General features: G+C 36.5%; 1 protein-coding gene across 6 annotated transcripts in view; it reads left to right on the top strand.

Moving 5' to 3' along the window:
• The first annotated feature begins 15,697 nt into the window (after positions 1 to 15,697).
• LOC132283202 (protein MICRORCHIDIA 6-like) overlaps positions 15,698 to 22,159 on the top strand; it is a 55,814-nt gene continuing 49,352 nt past the window's right edge. For 2 of the 6 annotated variants that reach the window (XR_009471969.1, XM_059785131.1), the window contains exon 1: positions 17,141 to 17,489. Coding sequence is in view for 3 of the 6 variants with exons in the window: in XM_059785131.1 (XP_059641114.1) it covers positions 17,264 to 17,489 (226 nt within the window). In the remaining 3 variants the exon portion in view is untranslated. The other 4 variants (XM_059785135.1, XM_059785133.1, XM_059785132.1 and 1 more) reach the window with 4 other exon arrangements.

The raw sequence follows: 22,159 nt of genomic DNA, 5'->3' as shown, positions 1-22,159 counted from the left end.
TATTGCTAATTTTACAATAATATCCTTTAATATGATGTTACCATATTTGATCATAGCAACTTTGTTAAGGAAGGGGTGTAATTGTCTTTATAGAAAATTAAAATGACAAAAATGTCTAATGAAAAAGAGTTACCTAAAATATTCAACCCGAACGCAGTTTTAAAAGTTCCAAATTCTAGTTTAATTCAAACGCTCTACTAAACTAAATTTGGTAATCATTCAAAGCACTTATAATAATTACCAAACACATTTAAACACAATTTTTCAAACTAAATGTGCTTTTAAGCAGTAGAGAAGCAATCCCAAACGAGCTCTTAGTTTGCTTATTCCACTTAATTTTTCACCTTGAAAAGCATCTTTCGAGGAAAATAAAGTTCTTATTATATTGATTATATGAGAACTTAAAGTGGGATGTCAAAGAAATGACTAGCATTACAAACATAACTACATTGAGCCAAGTAGCAAAGTTTGAGACTGTGCAAACTTCACTCATTCATTTGCGCATTCAGCTTGGACTCGATTTAGGGTTTAGAGTTCCATAGGAACAAAAGTAAGTTTAAAAAATAGGATAATGCTATCATGAAATTCCTCCCATGATAAGTGTTGTGGTTTTGTGGAGTCTAATTAGGTGGAAGATTTTTCAGAAGATTTAATTATATGGAAACTTCAAGAGTACTGAATTTTAAGGAAAATTCAATTTCCTAATCTGTTAGTGAAAATTCAGTTTCCTAATATGATTTGACTTCCTTATTGGTTTAAGGAAAATTCAGTTTCCTAATTTGATTTAATTTCTTTATTGGTTTTAGATTCTACAAAAGGCAAGTTCTTGTATGACAAGTTTGGGACTCTATAAATAAGGGTGAAAGTTAGAGATAAAGTTGTGCCAATACAAGAGAGAACAATTGAGAGAGATTAAAAGCGAATTCTCCTTGTAATTCTTCATCTTTTTCATAGTGAATTTGTTCGATGTGCTCTATGGACGTAACCTTAAGATTTGGGTGAACCATGTATATCTTGTGTTCTTGTGTGTGATTTTTTTTTCTTTGTGATTGCTTGATTATTCCTCGAACAACGTGCGTTGTTATTTTGCGTTTCCACCACAACAACTAGAATCAAATTCGGTTGATTGTGTAGTACAACTCTAACAACTGCATAGAAGGTGTTTAACAAAATTTCGAAAGTCTTTCGATCAGATCTGTCTGTTCGAGTGGGAGTAATGGCATCAGAAGATAAGACATCCACATTCATGATCGAGAAGTTCGATGGCACAAACTTCAGTTTCTGGAAGATGAAAATTGAAGATATTTTGTTTCAGAAAAATCTGTATCAACCTTTGGGAGAGAAACCAGAGGATACAAATGATGCAGAATGGGAATTACTTGATAGAAAGGCTTTTGGCACCGTCAGATTGACATTGTCAAAATCAGTCGCCTTCAACATCAAGAACGAGAAGACGACGATGTCTCTCATGGCAGCCCTTTCTAGTATGTATGAACAACCTTCTGCAGTGAACAAGGTGCACTTGATCAAGAAGTTGTTCAACATGAAGATGGTCGAAGGTGGTAAGTTCAACGAATATCTAAATGCGTTCAACGAGATAGTTAGGCAATTAGAGTCTATTGATATCGACTTCAAAGATGAGGTCTGAGCACTACTAATTCTAGGGCAGTTACCCGAGAGTTGGAATGGCACAGTTACAGCGATCAGTAGCTCTGTAGGGAAGACCAAGTTGAAGTTTGATGAAGTTGTGAGCATGATTCTGATTGAAGAAATCAGAAGGCAAACAGCAGGGGTTTCCACCAGTGGTTCGGAGTTGAATGTTGAAAGTAGAGGAAGAAGGGCAACAGTAATAGAAACAGAGGTAGATTCAAGTCAAGGAATGGAAGAACACAGTCTCAAAATTTCAGGAATTCCACAGATCTTAGTGACATTGAGTGTTGGAATTATGGAAAAAAAGGGACATTACCAAGTTGATTGTAGACTTCTAAAGAAGGGAACCGAAAGAAAAATTGAAGCAAACGTTATCTTAGAAGAATCAAATGATGCATTGATATGCTTCTTGGAGAGCAAAACGGAGTCATGGGTTTTAGATTTCGGCGCATCATTTCATGGCACCTCAAACAAAAAGCTATTTAATATCTATGAACCAAGTAACCTTGGTAAGGTGTATCTTGGTGATGATCAACTTTGCAGCGTCGTTAGCAAGGGTGAAGTGCAAATCAAGTTGAATGGGTCAGCTTGGAAGTTGAAGGAAGTGAGACACATCCCTAACTTGAGGAAGAATCTGATTTCGGTGGGACAATTGTCAGATGAAGGTTTTGTTACAACCTTCAATAGAGACTCGTGGAAAGTTTCTAGAGGCGCTATGACCATTGCACGTGTTAAGAAATTTGGCACTCTCTACACAATTACTAGTGCTTGTGGGTCTATAGCAGTTGCAAAAAACAGAGAAAATCATAACCTTTGGCACCAGAGACTAGGTCACATGAGTGAAAGAATCCTACTTCGTGACCTTCATTAATGATCACACGAGGAAGGTATGGGTTTATTTTTTGAAGCACAAATCTGAGGTATTTGATGTGTTCAAGAAGTGAAAGGCCATGGTGGAGAATGAGACAGGTTTGAAGATTAAGAGGTTGAGATCAGACAATGGTGGTGAGTATGAAGACACTGGGTTCAAGAAGTTTTGTTTTGATAATGGGATCAGATTAGAGAGGACTGTGCAAGGAACCCCACAGTAGAATGGGGTGGCAGAACGGATGAACCAAACATTGACAGAAAGAGCCAGAAACATGCACATACATTCGGGTTTACCCAAACAGTTTTGGGCAGAAGCGGTCAATACAGCATCCTACCTAATAAATCGTGGACCATCAATGCCTTTGGAGCATCGAATACCAAAGGAGGTATAGAATGGCAAAGAGGTAAATCTTTTATGGTTGAAATTTTTTGGTTGTACTACATATGCGCATATTAGTGACCATGCTAAGGGAAAGCTCAAGCCCAAGTCACTAAAACGAATCTTTGTTGGGTATGGTGGAGATAAGTTTAGTTATCGACTCTAGGATAATCAGAACAAGAAAATCATCAGAAGTAGAGATGTGATTTTTAACGAAAAGGTGATGTATAAGGATAGAGATCCAGCACAGTTAACTAGTCCTGTACAGAGTAAACCTGAGTTTATTGAGTTGGATGATGATCCAGAGAGCGTTGACGCGGAGCAGACAGATGAGGGTTCTTGGCCAGAACTCACAGAACATAGTTCACCGCAGATTCCAACTCCTATGCCTGCACCTAAAAGGTGTACGCGACCTCATGTACTGAAATAGGAAATATTTGGATTATTTGTTGCTCACAGATGATGGTGAGCCTGAATGCTATGATGAAGCATGCCAGGTTGAAGATGCTAGCAAGTGGGAGCTTGTAATGGAAGATGAGATGAAGTCCTTTATCTCCAACAAAACATGGAAACTAGCCAAGTTGCCCATGGGGAAGAAAACTCTTCATAACAAATGGGTGTACAGGGTAAAAGAGGAACACGATGGTTCCAAAAGATACAAGGCGAGATTGGTTGTTAAAGGCTTTCAGCAAAGACAAGGCATTAACTACACAGATATTTTTTTCCCGGTTGTGAAACTGAGTACCATTCGCTCAGTTCTTAGCATTATTGCAGCAGAGGGGTTACACCTCGAGCAGTTAGATGTCAAAACTGCTTTCCTCCATGGTGACCTTGAGGAGGAGATTTACATGCAACAACCAAAGGGTTTCTCAATCAAAGGGAAAGAGAAACTAGTGTGCAAGTTGAAGAAAAGCTTATATGGTTTGAAGCAAGCCCCGAGGCAGTGGTACAAGAAATTTGATGGTTTTATGAAGCGACATGGCTACAACAAGTGCAATGCTGACCATTGCTGCTACTTCAAGAGGTTCAAGTCAAGTTTCACTATCCTTCTACTTTATGTTGATGACATGTTAGTGGCAGGTTCTGATTTTGAAGAAATTAGCAAATTGAAGAAGCAGTTGTCTAATGAATTCGAGATGAAGGATCTTGGTGCAGCGAATCAGATTCTTGGGATGAGGATTAGTAGAGACAAACATAAAGGTATTTTGCAGTTGTCTCAGGCTGAATACGTTGAACGGGTTCTGAAGAGGTTCAACATGAATAATGCTAAGGCGGTGAGTACTCTCTTAGCTAATCACTTCCGCTTATCGCAAGATCAGTGTCCAAAGACAGAAGATGAGAAAAACTTCATGGCTAAAATTCCATATGCCTTAGCCATTGGAAGTTTGATGTATGCCATGGTGTGCACAAGACCAGACATTGCATATGCAATGGGAACAGTAAGCAGGTTCATGAAGGTTCCGGGCAAGCTACACTGGGAAGCAGTAAAGTGGATATTGAGATATCTACGGGGTACCACAGACAGATGCCTATGTTTTAAAAGGGGTGAAGTGAAGCTACATGGCTATGTAGATTCAGACTTTGCTGGCGAGGTGGACCACAGAAGAGTACTACCGGGTATGTGTTCATGGTGGGTACAACTGCAGTTAGTTGGGTTTCGCAAATACAAAGGATTGTAGCGTTATCTACTACAACTAGTAAAGAGATGATTTGGTTACAAGGTTTGTTGACAGAGTTGGGATTCGAACAGGAGAAGAATATTTTGCACAGTGATAGTCAGAGTGCGATACATCTGGCAAAGAATTCAGCATTTCATTCAAGGACCAAGCATATAGGACTTCGGTATCACTTTATCAGATCTTTGTTAGAAGATGGGGTGTTGACACTTGAGAAAATACTTGGCACCAAGAATCCGGCTGACATGTTGACCAAGACAGTGACCATGGAGAAACTGAAGTTGTGCGCAATTTCAGTTGGTCTTCTAGCTTGAAGACAGAAAGAAGCGCACCGACATGTATAGGACATGCATGAGAAGAAGATAAAATGGGTTTACAAGTGCTCCAGAATCCAAGTGGGAGATTGTTGTGGTTTTGTGGAGTCTAATTAGGTGGAAGATTTTTAGGAAGATTTAATTATATGGAAACTTCAAGAGTACTGAATTTAGGGAAAATTCAGTTTCCTAATCTGGTAGGGAAAATTCAGTTTCCTAATCTGATTTGACTTCCTTATTGGTTTAAGGAAAATTCAGTTTCCTGATTTGATTTAATTTCCTTATTGGTTTTGGATTCTACAAAAGGTAAGTTCTTGTATGACAAGTTTGGGACTCTATAAATAGGGGTGAAAGTTAGAGATAAAGGTGTGCTAATACAAGAGAGAGCAATTGAGAGAGATTAAGAGAGAATTCTCCTTGTAATTCTTCATCTTTTTCATAGTGAATTTGTTCGGTGTGCTCCATGGACGTAGCCCTAAGATTTGGGTGAACCATGTGTATCTTGTGTTCTTGTGTGTGATTTTTTTTTCTTTGTGATTGCTTGACTATTCCTCGAATAACGTGCGCTGTTATTTTGCATTTCCGCCACAACAACTGGAATCAAATTCGGTTGATTGTGCAGTGCAACTCTAACAATAAGAGACATAAACTCTCATTATATAATCACTGGATCAAGACAATATTTTTAGATATTTGAAGAAGTCAAATAAGCTATTTAATAAATCTTTTCAATTCATTGACTACAAAAGATGAGAGGATTCTCATAATAGTATTACTATATATATATATATATATATATATATATATATATATATATATAAACATATTACATTTTTTTTATAAAAAAAATAGAGAAATTATGACATTTTCTATTTTGATATTTTATTATGATCTATTTCTTTTTCTCCATAAATGGACACAAAAATTTAAAAGAAAAAAGGAAGGAAAAAAAAAAAAAGACCAACAATGTGGACCTCTATATGAAAACACAATGTCAAAAAATTTTAAATTTTCTGAAATTAGCAACAATTCCACATACATGAAGTATTAATCCATTAAAAATCAACTTGGGACACCAACTAGCTTTACATGCATAAAATCATTGCTAAAACCACATACTCTCAACTCTACCATTCAGAAATTGCAAAAAAAAAAAAAAAAAAATCATATTGCTTTACACCCAAACTTGATCTGCACATTGTCCTCAATGTGCAATGAGAACAAAAATAGAAGATGTGTTAGAACAATATTACCATAGAAGTGATGACTGTTAAAATCAAACCGTCCAAAGCATATGCAATTGTCAAGTAAGGTGGTACCCCCAAACTTGAATGTACAAACCTGTCAATGAAAGCAACTGGACAATACCACGTTAGAGTGAATAAAGATATGAAAGAATAAGAAATCACCTCACAATATAAACATTTAGAGCAAAAAGTCGTGAAAAACAAAAGCGTTTTTTTTTTTTTTAATTTTTTATTATAAGAAACCTAACAATAAGAGAACTAAAATAAAAAGAAAAATAACCTACCCTAACCTATCCTAAAGAGGAAAAAAATGCCACTCTCTAACCCGCATCCAACAAGTCAACTACCTCCCTCATCGCAAGACTTCTCCTTTGGGTATTTATGAAATTTGAAGCAAAAGGAACCAGTGTAGTTCCATTGAGACCCAATAAAGAATACTTAAGCATATCCGGTGGTAGCTTAGGCTCAAGCTTGTGAGTAGACTCACGAGAAGGACAAAGAGGATAACTCAAATTCAAAGGAGAGGATTCTTTTGTTGGAAAGACCTGATTGAATCCTCATCAATGACATATAGAAGAAAACACTCATCTTTTTCTGAGGAATATGGAGTTGCATTAAAGATGTTTAATTTAACCTTCATGTTCCCAAAAGAAATATCTATAGCCCCAGTCCTACAATTAATGCTGGAATTGTTGTAGCTAAAAATGAACGACTAAGAATCACAGGAATACATCTATTGGGATGGTGGACAGGATTTGTATCAAGAATAAGAAAGTCTACCGGAAAATAGAACTTGTCCACTTTAATGAGAACATCTTCGATTATCCCACGTAGTTGTTTCATAGATCTATCAGCAATTTGCAACACAACCAACGTTGGTTTAAGCTCTCCCAAACCCAATTGTATATATACCGAGTAAGGAATAAGATTAACACTACTCTGGGATCAAGAAATGTTCTCTCTATTGCATTATTTCTAATGACACATGAAATTATAGGAGTACCAGGATCATTGAACTTTGGAGGAGTGCTATGTTGGATTATTGCATTCACTTGCTCGGTAAGATAGATTTTCTTAGAGACTTGGCTTTTTTTATTTTCTCTTTTAGGTGCACAAGTCTTTTAGAAATTTTGCGTAGGCCGGTATTTATTTGATAGATTCAAGGAGAGGAATATTGACTTTTACTTACTTGAAGACCTCCATCATGTCTTGAATTTTCTCCCTTTGTTTGCCAAAATAAGAAGGTTCCTTGAGACATTGAGGGAATGGAGCTTTTAGCTCATATAGCGTCTCAAGGATATGAGTGGATGAAGATGTGACTTCATTCCTTACTCCTTTGGTGATTGATGGATTTGAATTCGAATAAGACTCTAGTGGATTTAAAAATTTTAGATTTGGAATCCTATGAATTTTACTCTTCTCTTCCCTCTTCTCATCAACTTTGTTGTCAATCACTCTCCTACTCTTGAGTGTGGTAATGTCATTAACTTGCTCATGATGAGTACTTGAAGGATTAATCTCATCAATCATATAAGTTTGCCCTTTTGGATTTGCAATGGGCTAACTTGGCAATTTCCCTTCTTCTCTTTGATTTAACACTTTAGTTATTTGCCTAACTTAAGCTTCTAGCTTGGATATGGATTGGGAATGGGAATGCAATGATTGAGTGTTGGACTCAAGGTTGCTAAGTGTAGCCAAGACCTTTTCTTCAAATGCAGAATTTCTAGGAAGGGGAGGAGGATTGAATTGATTTTGAACTTATGAAGAAGGCGATAGTTAGATGATGGATTGAAATAATTATTGTTTGGAAGAGGAGAATAATGATTTTGGAATTGCCCCTGAGATTGTGGAATGGGATTACTTTGGCCTTGATTTCGCTATGAAAGATTTGGATGATCTTTCCATTTCGGGTTATAAGTATTGGAATATAGATTGTAACCCGGCCTAGAGAATGTGGCATTGGCCTGCTCTTGAAGAAATTCAGAAGATTACCCCATTAGAGGACAATTTCCGGCGAGATGAAAAGGATTAGAACAGATGTAGCACACCTCATGTGGGATAGAGGAGTGTGGTGAAGGAATGGGAGTGTTACCCGCTGCTAAGATTTGGTCAAATCTTTGGTTCAATGCTTCTATTTAAGGAGCTAACTTTCAAGTTTTCTCAATTTCAAACAGACTTTCTACTTTATGGATATCAAGAGTGAACCTAGACCTAGAAGTAGGAGCATGTTGGACATAATTCTCACTCAAAGCCTCAAAGAGTATCCAAGCATCATCCGTACTCTTGAGATGGAATACACCACCACTAGAGGCATCAATCATATTCCTATGAGGCTCGGCTAAACCATCATATAATATTTGGACCAAGTACCATTTTGCAATGTCATGGTGTGGACACTTTCTAAAAAGATCGTTGTATCTTTCCCAAACGTCAAGTAATTGTTCTCCCGGATTTGGGAAAACGGCATGATTTCTCTTCTCATTTTGGTGGTTTTTCCCACAGTATAATATTTCTTAAAGAACTCTTCTTGAAGTTTATCCCAAGAATTGATTAAATCATTTGGAAGGGAATGTAACTATTGTTTTGCTTTATCTTTGAAGAGAATTGGAAAAGACGCATCCTAAAACCATCATTGGACAAAGTTGACAATTTGATAATTGAACATAGTTCTATAAACTCATCTAAGTGTTATAGGGATCTTCACTAGCATACCTATGGAAAGAAGGAAGCATTTGGATCATAGCCGGTTTGATCTCAAAGTGGGTTGTATTAGCGTCCGGAAATCGAAAGTATGAAGGAGATGCATAAGATGTTAAAATATAATGATCTCTCAAAGGTGTGAGAGCGGGAGTAGGTGGAGCAACCGCTCTCAAGTCATCATTGCCATCATTATTAGGTTTGTTTTGATTAGAAGATTCTCTTAACAATTTAGAATTCTTTTTAAGTTTTCTAAGTTGCTTAACAGTCTTTTCAAGTTTTGGGTCGTACTCAATCAAATGGAATGAGAAGGAACGACGACCTAATATGCACGAAGTTCAATGGCAAGAAAAAAAAGAAATAAAAATAAAATTCCAAGTAAAGAAATAAAAACCCAATAACTCACAAAATGTATCGAAATCGTAGCTTATTTTCCTTAGCTCCTTTGCTCTTACGCTTTGATTCCTACACTTGAAAACAGAAACAAATAAGATGAGAAGAAAGAAAGTCCTAAATTACGAACTAAACTAGAACTAATCTTTAACCTAACAATAATCGTTACATAGTCCCCGGCAACGGCACCAAAAATTGATGTGTATGTTTTTCAATACCAAAAACCACTCGTAATAAAATGAATCATTGTTGGATAAGGTTATGTTGAGGGTGTTTAACCTCAAGGACTGTGGTAGATTATCAAGTATAAAATTAATCCTAATTTAATTCAAGAGAAGATGATTTTGTTGTTTTCTACTTCTAAATTACGATGAAACTGAAAATAAACTAAATTAACAAGTATTGAGATCAAAGTGAGAAGAACTTAGGGATTGTCTTCACTACTAACCTCATAACATGGTCAATTGCTTCAACTATGGGAAAATTCACATATGTATATTCGGGAATCAAGTGGCTACAAGCACACTTTAATTCAATTAAGAAGGTTTACATGAATAAACATTAAACCATAACTCATCTTCGATTGAAACGAATTTTCTACCTAACTACTCTAATCTAGAGTGCAGCACAACTTGTCTTCCCTTGGCATAAATTATCAAAATATTCATTCACATATTCATTTAAGCACCATTGCATGATAACCACTCCTACCATTAAGAGAAGCCCTTAGCCGCCAATCTCTCACAATAAAATGGTTGAATTCAATTATAACAAGATTAATTCTAAAACAAGAGATTAATTTCATTAAAACTGATTATAATCATTAAAATCCAATTGTTTAGTACAACTAAGTCAATTGTTCAAAACCATGTAATCAATATACATATAAAAATCCCCAAAGGTAAGAACAATCAAACCATGCTACTTGGACTAGGGTTACATCAATTCCCTATGGAATGCTTTAGCTACTCATGGAGAGGAAGGATATCATCATTGTTGGTGTAGAAGTCATCTCCATGGACTGCCAATTGGAATTTTCAATCTTCAAAACCTCAAAGTCGCCACAACGTAGAAGAACCAAGAGAGAAAAGAGAGAGATATCTTCAATGTGTCTTTTCATTTTCTTTTATAGTGGAGAACAAGTTCTAATCCCCTTTGGATGGGTTTTATAGCTTCTGAAGTTATTTGGGTCCGTCTGGACCAAAAAGGAGTGTTTCCCGCATGTATTTTTAAGTTTTAGGATGACAGTGCTCGAGCACAGTCTCAACATTTAGTTTTTTTTCGCAAATTGTTCTGAAGTTAATGTCGACCAAAACGGTGCGTCAATAATAATCCATACTAACCATAACACAAATTCACAAGAAAGTGGCTAAGTAGGGGTATCGATTCACGAAGATTGCGAAGCTTATGGCAATCAAGTTTCAAAGACTAATTTTGTGTTTGATAATGTCACAAAAGATGGTTTGAAGAGTTTGTTTATCGGTTACATAAAAATTAAATAAAACTAAATTGAACTCAAAGAACAATTAAATGGAGGATAGGGAATTGAGTTCACCAAGACCTCGTAATCAAGCATACTTGTAAATAACTTGGGGATACAATTACTTGTGATGTTTAAAGTGTAGAAGTATAAAACAGCCATAACAATTTTTTAGAAATTCATGTAAAACAAGACTAAACATTACTCATCTGCGGTTGACATGGCTCATCCACCTAAACTAGGGTGTGGTATGAGCCATCTTCCCTAGGTATGACCTATCAAGGTCTTGACATTACAAGTTTTAGCACATGAAATCAATTCTCTAGCATAGACTATCTTTGGTTGGCATGAACTATCTACATAACTACATTAATCTAGAGGTGTAGCATAGTCCATCTTCCCTTGGCATAATCTATCTAAATTCATATATAACATGCCTATAATCCCATTTCATGAATATCAATCTTTATTGTCACATATGAAAATATTAAGAGTATAAGTATATAATCATGCTTCTAAGACAAGAGTTACATGGTGTATGTACCTACATATATAAGTATTCTACCTAGATTGTAAATCAATTCAATGTAAATACACAAATTGAATAATACATCATCTTTATTCATGAAACTCATCACATACAAAAGTTTTCCCTAAATTAAAGTACAAAACTACATGATTACTTAATTGAGATTACCTCAATCCCTTAGAAGGGGATTTAGCTCATCCTGGTGGTGGTAGAAGCTCCAATGGTCGAAGAGGAAGACTCCACTTTCAGCTCCATGGCAGCCGAAGCCAAGAACACTCAAGAACCCTAGCTATTCCTCACTTTATCTCTCTAGCACTTCAAAATTTGAATTCTATCTTGATATATGATATGTGATACAACTATATACAAGTGTATAAAACCCCCTCCGACATAAATCAATTCAAAAACTAATAAAATCGTGCATTCATGTGGGGAGGAGAAAGAAAAGTAACTGAAATTTCAAATAATTTCAAAGTTTCGCAGATTTGCGTCCAGACGCGGCTGGGTGTCCAGGTGCTTTCTTGGCTCACGCGTAGGCGTTGGCGCGCGGGGCTGGTGGCATTGGGCGTCTGGTTGCATTTTTAGCTGGCTACTGGAATTTCATTTTTCTCAACTTCTTTAATTGTTGGTCACGGATTATAAAGGGCGTCTGGAAGCAAAAAATGCACTAAGAGAGTGCGTCCGGACGCAAGGCTTGATTCTTTTGCTTAGCTTCCTGGGCCTAACTTCATTCTTAGGCTGAGTACGATAGGCTTTAAGTCCATTTTGCCAGGTTTCGTAGCTCGCCATGTATCTTGTTCATTAAAAACCCGTAAAACTCCGCTTTTACATCATTTTGGAGGTAAACCCTAAAAATAACAAATATGAAAGTATGTAAAACGTACTTTATTAACATACTAAACAGACTAAACTATGAAATTAAGAGCGCTTGAATATGCAATATTTGGCACTTATCAGAAGTTGTAATGCTATTTTGATATACTTGGAGTACTAATCTCAAAATTGCTGACAAAAACGTCGGGCTTCGAGTATTATTTCCAAAGCCACTAAGTTTGCCCAATTTGGAGTTTCAAGTGAAAATTTATGTCAAAAATACTGAAGCATATCCAGAATTTCCATCAATGCTCGAACTCTAAGGGGTTGTGCTCGAGCACAAAGTTTTGTGCTAGAGCTCTGGTAGCATAATTTTTTCAAAGCATCTTTTTATTCAACATTTAGCTTTTTTTTCTTGAATTTTATGATTTGTGCTTGGGCACAAAAAGTTGTGCTTGAGCTTTAGGAGTTGTATTTCATCAAATCTTCCTGGTTGAGTCCAAAATTGACCCCAAAGGCCCCGAACATCTCCTTACGCATCAGGAACATCGCAATAAGCTCTAAATACATAGAACTGACCGTCTCTTTGGGTAAAAACCTACGAAAAGCAAATAAACAAAAATAAACATAAGAACCAAGATAAAAGTATCACTAAGGCATTAACATATGCACATTTAAGGGCTTGAATATGTACTATTCAACGCTTATCAACTCGACATAGGAAATGACCGTATTGCCCTTAAGAGTCATTGGACCCCGAACCTGAGGACTTTCAAGGGTAATACAGTCATTTCTTTTGTCGAGGCATTATTAAAATGATGTACCGGGGTCTATAAAAATCTGATCTCCATTTTCAATAAGAAAGAAATTCATTTGATATGGATCAGACAAGAAAACAAAATACAGAGTTTCAACTTGAAATCAAAGCTGATACCGTTATCGACTCCATTAATAATCAGTCGTTTTGTCTGAAATTTCTTAATCCCTGATTCAATCTTTTTCTTGAGCTTAAGATCCATTAGGAGTAATAGAGAGAGAGTTGTGTCACATGTGGCTGTGGAGGGCTGACAATGAGACCATGTGACGGAGCTAAAGAGGACGTGCCGATGTAGTTCCTAGTTCTAGGGTTTATCTTCTTATTATCTCTTTTAACTCTAGTAAACCAACGGCTGAGATGTATTAAATTCTAAGGCTGAGATGGCATCTTATTTGGATGGTGGACTAATGGGCCTTAATGAAATTATGTGAGTTAGGCTAAAGTTATAGTTTTATGAGCTAAATTAGGCTTGTAGAATGATAATACAAATGAGTCGGTTAACGAGCTTGTTCACGAGCCGCTCAATGTTGCTCAAGCTCAGCTCGTTTACTAAACAAGCTTGAAAATCGATTTCAAGCTCGGCTCGTTTACTAAATGAACGAGCCTGAGCCGAGCTTTTAACGAGCCGAGCCCGAGTTGTTCATGAACAGCTTGGTTCATTTGCAGCCCTAATTACAACTATTAATAACAAGGAAAGAAAATAATTAAGGCATATTGCTTAATTCATCCATACATACACTCGAGTTGAATTTAGGGCATATTGCCCAATTCTTAATTTGCAATGCGAAATTAACTCAAAGACCACATAGAACTTCATCGTCCTAGTACCAACATTGCCCCCATGACGTTTACCTCTACGACCACCATCATAAATCTTTTTCAGCCTGAACATATTTTCACTAATCAAAGCCAAATCCATTTTTTCATCACCTCCTCAATGGTAATTATTTGAAACACCGACCACAAAATCTAGCTCTTCGTCTTTGGCTCATCTTCTAGGGTTTTGCTGTAGCCGATTCTCGTCTCCGAGTTTGATGTTAACCTTAATTGAATTATACTTGTTTATCTTAATGGTGTATTCGAAGCTTAGATTAGATGGATTCATGGGAAGGAGCTTTGAGTTGTTCAGAATTGTGTCGTTTGAGGAGTCAAGGTCTATAAGAACCCACTTGCCCATTTTGAGTTTGATCAACATGTGTTTTAAGGAAACTCCAAATGTTACAAGAAGTTAGTTTGACAGTGAGGTTGTTAGTGGTAACGGTTTTTATACAGTCAGCTATGAATCTATATGTTGGCGCAAATGAGGGTGATGTAGGCAGTGTTGGTTATGGTGAGTGTATGAAAAGTGTTCTTTAGAGAAGATCTTCATCATCATGTAATATTCCCACGCCCATTTCCAAATTGGGTATCCAAGTTTGTATGAATGTGTGTGCAAGTATGTGGTATATGTGTAAATATGTGTGTGTGCGTCTATGTGTATATGTGTGCATTAGTGAATATGTATGCGCTTGCTTGAGTGAATTTGTGTACGTGCGTGCGTGACCGCGCGCGCGTGTGTGTGTGTAAGTCTTTTTGTATATTTTTGTGTGTGTTTGTGGATGAGAGAGAGATCTAGAGATATGGTGCTTTATGGAAACAACAACTTGAAGTGTGGGTGGTGGCAGTGGATTAGATCGAAAGGGGTCCATCTTTTTGTTAAGAGAAAATCCATCATCTACAGTAAAATAACATGGATATTTTGCCACTTTTTATACCATTGATACTTTAATATAAATACATTATTGAGTAATGCTCTTAAGGCCTATTTTGGTATGCAAGAATGAAATAGAATGAGAATGGAATGAAGCTATGAATGAAATGAGGATGAGAATGAGAATTGAATGGATTGGTCATTCTTAATCTATTGTTTGATTGCAAATATAAAATGACGTAAGAATGAAATGATAATCACCATTCTAAGTAGTGGTGGTGGAAGGCGGTGGCAGCGGAAGGTGGTGGTGGCGGCGACGGTGGAAGACGGATGGTGGTGGTGTTAATGGTGGTTAAAAATTTCATTCCCAGAAATGAAATTTTCATTCTATTGGTTTAGATGTGAAATGGATTTTCATTCATTTGAATTAAATTTTCATTCTAAGGGAATGGTCATTCTTACTTTACATCTTATACCAAACGGGAATGATCGAAATGGAATGCCCATTCCATTCCATTAATGCGTACCAAATTAGGACTTTCTTGCCATTAACTTTCAATTTTAACCAATAAATTAAAAGATGTATTAAATGATTTATTTGAATTTTTATATATTTTTGTAAAAAAAAAAATCTCATTCTAGGCATTCAATATGGAGAGTTAACCGATTGGGGTGTAACCATGACGAAAAAATAAATTTGCTTGTATTTTAAAAAAAAATGAGGATACCGTGTGTAATTTAAGCATTCGTGAAAGAGTGTAAATACAATTTACTAGATAAAGATATACACTCTCTTTGTATCAAAATAAATGTCCCCCTTTTTAATTAACCAAGTCAAAATATTATTATTATTTTTAGGGTTAAATGCAAAAAAACCCCCTAAACTATTGGCCTATTACAATAAACCCTCCTAAACTACAAAAAACCCCCTTGAACTATGAATTTGTTGTAATTAAGGACATTCCGACAGTTAGATTGATCGAAAAAATGAAAAGACAAACATGACCTTACTGAAAGGATGAGATTAAGGGGTGTTTAAGCTAATCAAATCAAAATACACATTTATACTGTAATTTTTAACCTAACTAAAAAATATCCAACAACACAACCTATAGGTACTGGTATTACCCATATCACAAACGGGTCTCTAAAGAGCTTCGTCCCCATTTTAATTGCTCTACCTTCTCTGTAGAGAGAGAAAATTTACAAACTCAAAAAAAAAAAAAAAAAAAAAAAAAAAAGACACAACACAACACGCGTACATATCCTTCACCAACTCTCACTACAGACCACACCCCGGACACCACGTTCGTCGTGGATATGAAATCACCTATCAACGACGGCAAAGAATTAAAGGGCATTGGGGACTCTCCGACGATTAAAGCTCTTCTTGTGGGATCTATAGCTGTGAGCAACAACTCAGACACCATATCTAAGTCCTAATTCTAAATTCCGATCCTATGAATTTTCAAGCTTGGTTATGGCATCAACATTTGCATCTGTGTCTTTGATTGATGAAATCAATTTTCGAACCCTAATCCTCGTCGGACACTTCTACCCCCACAATCTTCATTCACCTTCATCTCTCGAATCCTCTGTATTTCTTCAATACTTTCATCCCAAGCTCTTCAAACGGTTCGATTTCGACACCAAATCCATGCGGAAGCTAATAGAGGCCGCAATTTAGAGGATAAGGACTGGTTGTTCGGATTGATGATATTTTTGCAAATTGGTAATCTTGCTCATGTCACTACTTTTCACGGAGCGGTTAACCTCAAACGATGGAGCAATAGAGAAAGATGACAATTAGGCAAATTGGGTACTTGCTGGATCGTGGGGTTTTTGATTGGTGGCTTGCAGCAAAATGGTTTGATGCAAACTGGGTACTTGCTCGATCATAAGGTCGTTGGTTTTTATGATCATTCTCTTTCCATTAAGCTTGGTAATCAATGGGTAATATATATATATATATATATATAAGATGAACAATGTGTGTATACAAAAGGGTATGAGGGTGTGTTTGGGTAAGGGGTAACAGAGTCTTTTGATAGTTAAAATGGCATTATAGTTATCACATTATTTATTGTGTGTTTTAACGCTAGGATCCAACCGGCACATGGCCGGATGGAGCTATTTGCAACAAAAGTGTATAGTTTGAAGAATTTTTTATAATTTTTGTAGTTTAAAGAAATTTGTTGCTAATTAACAAATAGTTCAGGGAGTTTTTTGTATTTAACTCTGATCTGAGCTTATAATTTTTTTATAAATTATTGCCTCTTTATAAAAGACAATTTATTTTAGATAACCTCTTCACTAGCGAGATCTATAACATCCTGACAACTGATATGAACCAATAATAAATTGACACATTATATTTTAATTATCAAATTATAAATAATAATTAAAATATTGTATCTGATTTGATGAGTTAGTATCTAGCCAAATTTATTTATTTTTTTATTTATTTTTATCATAAAGAGAAGATAAGAAAGTGTAGAAATTGACATGACAGTAGTTGCAAGGTGTTTGAATTTTAAAAAATCGAAAACACACGTATACATAAAGAAGTCGTGAAATAGATTTGTGATGTAACTGTATATCATACCAAATCTGATTAGTCAGTGAGGCATCCCAATCAGCAATATTGATTGCTTGATTACCCCGAGATAGATCTACACCGTCGCTTTGTAGCTGAGTTTTACATCTTCATGATTCCGACTCGGTCGCTTTGTAGCGTAAATGTCCGGGACTCGGAAGTCGGTACAGGGAAGAGAGAGGTTGAAAATGAATGTGTTTTGTTTGCGTCAAAACCCTACGTGTTGGCAAACCAAACTCCAAACCTGATTTCCATTCAGCATTGGAAACTTAGTTTTTTGGTTTTTTTTATTTGTCGCGGAACTTCGGTTTCCACGTTTGTTTATTGCCACAGTACAGGTACAGCTGTCCTTTCCTTAAAATACGTGACCATTCGTTATCTTGGAAATTAATATCCTTTCCTAATGGAACTCAATTTGCTTTTAAATTTTCCTTTTTAATCCCTGCCCTTTTGAGTACATAAATAAATTTTCTTAATTTGCCCCTTCCCTATCCCTATCTAACCAGCCTCAGATTAGGGCTGAAGCAAAGAATTCAATTTTTCTTGCTCAACAATTCTATTTTGTTCCCAAGAATCTTTTGTTCATAGAATCTGTTTTGCTTTTACTGTTGCACAATTTTATTTTGGTACTTTTGGAATCTAAATAAGATCTTTTGGGAGCTTCACTGTTAAAAAGGTAACAGACTTGATTCCTTCTTTATCTTCTTTGTTTAATTTGAAGCCATTCTGCTGGATGTGTTAGGTATGAGCATTGTCTCTATTTTGTTTTCTTCTTTTTAAGTTTATGGACAGGTCATTGTTTGAATGTGAGTTTGATGATAAGACTTTATTTTATTTTATTATTATTTTTTTAATTAGTATTTATACACACATGTCTTTAGTGAAGCATCACTTTCATCTTCTAAAATGTATAAATAATTTAGTTTTTTTTTCTTTTCTTTTTACTGGGTTGTCATGCTCCTATGTTTACCTTTCTCTTTTTTTTCTTTGTTAAAACGTTTGACTGCTAGGGTTAGATTGAAGTTGTTCATGTAAGTTATGAGCAAGAAAGGCAAAACTCAAAACATGTTCAAATGGTTTGCAAGTTGTTTTGTTGAGTTGTAATATTTAATTCGTGCCATGGGCTAGTTTGGTAGGAAGGAAAGGGGAGGAAGAATGTAGCAAGCTTAAGGAAGAAGGGAAGAGTCCCTTGGAGCCCGTAATTTTGCTTCCATAAAAAAAAATTAGAGGTACGAAAAAAAAAAAGATTTTGTGGGGGTCAATATGAAATATATATATATATATATATATATATATATATATATATGTATATGTATATTTAAGGGTACGATGGTTGAATAATAATGTCATTACTTTTCTTTCCTTCCACTAAACCAAAAACCAAACAAAAGGAGCGATAAATACCTTCCCTTGCCTTTTCTATTCTTTTTCCTTCCTTTCATCCATTTTTTCGTATCTTACCACTAATGTATTAGCAATTTCATCATCATTATCTTTGATTTAATTCCATATGAATGTGATCGACCATAATGACTCTTTTTTTCTCATTCCTTTCTATTACAAGCTTTGAGTTGCGCGGTACAAAAGTGGTTGTGGAAAGTTCGATATCAGACAAAAGAACTAGAGCGGGTGAATAGGTCTTAGCTTGCTCTTTTGATAATTTTAATTTTACTGAAATAAAATTAAATAAACCACACAAAACAATAAAAGTAAGCTTTATTGTGATGAGACGTGGGAGGGGAAGAAAGCTCAATGGAAGGAGAGAGAGACTCGAGCGAGGGAGGTGGCACAAGTGGATTAGAAGCCACAATAGAGGAATTAGATAATGAGTCCGGGGATAACCATTGAAGACAGAGTAGAGGAGAGACCGAAGAAGACGAGACTGAGTTGGTAAAGGAAGGATATGGAAATAAAGTCTCATAAAAAACCACATGACGAGAGATTTAGAGGCGATTTGTGAGAGGAGTAAAACATTTATATCCTTTATAATGAGTGCTAGATCCCAAAAACACACACTGGCTAGTGCAAGGCTGAAATTTGTGAGTGTTATAGGAGGCTAAATAAGGGTAACATGCACAACCAAACCCACACAAATATCATAAGTGGGTGAAGAGCCAAACAAAACTTCATTGGGAGATTTATTGTCAAGAACTTTGGTGGGAAGCCGATTAATGATATAAATTGATGTCTGAAATGCATCAACCCAAAAGGTTTTGGGAAGTCGGTCTAAAAGGGCAAGACCTATGTGAACAACATGGCGATGCTTTCGTTCCGTAACGCCATTTTTTTCAGGGGTTTTTGGGCAAGAGAATTGGTGTTGTATTCTATTTGAATTTAAGAAATGAGCAAAAATTTTACCGGTGTATTCTCCCCCACTGTCAGATTGAAGAGTTTTGATTTTGGTAGATAATGCATTCTCAATCATGGATTTAAAATGCACAAAACACTGAAAAGCTTTACTCTTACAAGTTAATGGATATAACTAACTGAAACAAGAAAATCCATCAATTAATAAGAGATAATAAAGATAGCCATCACGAGACATAATAGGAGCAGGGCCCCATAAATCAGTATATAAAATCTCAAAAGGGAATGAAAATTTAGTGTCTGAAAAACTAAAGGGAAGTATAGACATTTTGCCAACTAAACAACTAGGACAAATAGATTTAGTTGAGCAAGATCCGTCAATGGTGATAGTATGGGTCGAGGCGAGACGTCGGAGGATTTAATGATGGGGATGGCCTAATCGCATAAGCAGACATCTCCAGATCTGCGATGGCTAATGAGAGCGGTCTGAGGAGGAGACACATATGGACCAGAGGAGGATACTTAGAGAGGGTAAAGACCACCTTCACATGGATCGTGGAGTAGGACTTTCCCCTTGAGGCAATCCTTAATAACAAAACCACGAGAGTGAAAAATAAATTAACAATTAAGATCACGAGTGAGTTGAGCGACAAAGATAAGATTTTTCTGAATAGAAGGAACACAAAAGACATTTTTGAGAGTTAAAGAGGAAGAAGGAGTAGTGAGAGTAATTTTACCAGTATGAGTGATATGTATAGTTTGTCCATTACCCACGCTTGTGGAGTTGCTTCCAAGATACTCACTGGGTGACCGAAAAGAGCAGTTATATAATTGGTGGGTACCACTGATGATCTTGAGAATGGAGATGCATCGCAGCAAAGGTCGATGGTAAGTCAGATCAAAGCGGTTATAGCAGCGGAGTGCAGTATGACCATGACCACCACAAATTTGTCAAATATCCGAAGGAGCAGAACCAAGAATATCATTGTTGAAACGGGGGCCAGAAGAGGCATAGGAGGAGCGACCGCGATAAGGTTGGCCAGAGGGTTTGAAGAAAAATTAGAAGGATTTGGAGAGTTCCGACCACGGCCACCTCGATAACCACGATCACCGCGTGTTGCTACAAAGGTCGTATTTTGAACAGTTTGCTAAGACATATTTGTGGTATGAGAGAGATGGAGCTCATGAGAGAGGAGAAGAGATTGTAATTCAACAAAGGAAATGGGGTTGGAGCGAACCATAATTGCCATACGAAAAGACTTATAGTCGGGGCCAAGACCGGTGAGGACATGTAAAACAAAATCAGATTCGGAGAGAGGTTGTTGGATGGCTGCAAGAGCATCCGAAATGCCCTTAATTTCATGTAGATAGTCAGTGATAGAATGAGTCCCTCGTTTGAGGTTTTGAAGATGAAAGTGCAAGGAAAGACAGCGTTGGCTAAAGGAGGCAGAGAAAGCTTTTTCCAAAGCAAGCTAGACGTCGCGAGAAATTGGTAGCCAAATAACTTGAGCAAGAACAACTTCAGTAAGGGTGGCATTGATCTAACTTAAGAGAAGTTGATTAGTGCGAGTCCCAGATGTAAACACGGGATTACGAACAGTAATAACGACACCTTTATCATCGGTTTTCTGAATGGTGTCAGACCGTGGACAGAGAGAGCCATCAACATAATAGAGGAGATTATAAGAATGAAGAATAGGAAGAAATTGACTTTTCCATAAGAAATAGTTGGAGCGGTCAAGTTTAATGGAGACTAGATAGGAGATATGGTGAAGCGGGGTGGGAGTAGACAGAGGTGCAACCAAGAGAGATGAATCTGAAGTGGTGAAGTTGGAGGTAGGAGAGGGAGATGAGGGCGTTGTGCTGTCAGAAGAAGACATGCTGCAGGTTTGGAGAAGAAAAAAAAAAGAATGATTATTGCTGGAGAAGAGAATGATTATGGCTCTGATACCATGTAATTGATATGTTTTGCATGTCCCAATAGGACTGCCGTCATTTGTATTTATTGAAGAGATACACAGAATATTGGATTACAAAGGAAATAATATAATCCCTATAATCAAGCTATACAATAGGAAAGAATAATATAATCTCTATAGTCAACTATACATTAGGAAAGAATAATAATCCCTGCAATCAAGCTCCATAAATCAACCTAGAATCAAGGTGGTTGATTTATATCTTTACACACATCCCTCAGAAAACACAAGACCAAATAGGGCCTTTAAACTCTCAAAGAGTCCAAAAAATTAACTATCTCATCCATGGATTTACAATTTCTCCCAAAAACCCAACAAAAAAGAGTACTAATAATGGAAAACTTTACCGCACCAATAGGGGTTTCCTTTCCTTCAAAAGATCACCTATTTCTTTCAAGCCATAAATACCACCAGATGCATAAAGGCGTGACCCTCCAGAAGTCACGAGCTCGGACCCACACATACAAACCTTTGCAAGTCTCAACCAAACCTCTAGAAGACCTAGGCATAACCCATTGAACCCCGGACAAAGTTAACATCAGAACCCAACAATTCGAAATTATTGAGGAATGCAAAAGAAGATGATCAACTGTTTCCTCATTTCTCAAACACATGCAACAACAATTGGCCACAACCTGTCTCCTCATCTTAAGATTATCCTGGGTAACATTGATGTCCAAGCAAAAAAGGCCACTTTGAGAGGAGGCTTAGAACGCCAAATA

Source organism: Cornus florida, unplaced genomic scaffold, assembly GCF_030987335.1.
Source record: "Cornus florida cultivar Cherokee Brave unplaced genomic scaffold, ASM3098733v1 CherokeeBrave_3.0.0_Hap2_Chr11, whole genome shotgun sequence".
Lineage (NCBI taxonomy): Eukaryota > Viridiplantae > Streptophyta > Magnoliopsida > Cornales > Cornaceae > Cornus > Cornus florida.
This window is presented reverse-complemented; position numbering and strand designations above follow the sequence as displayed.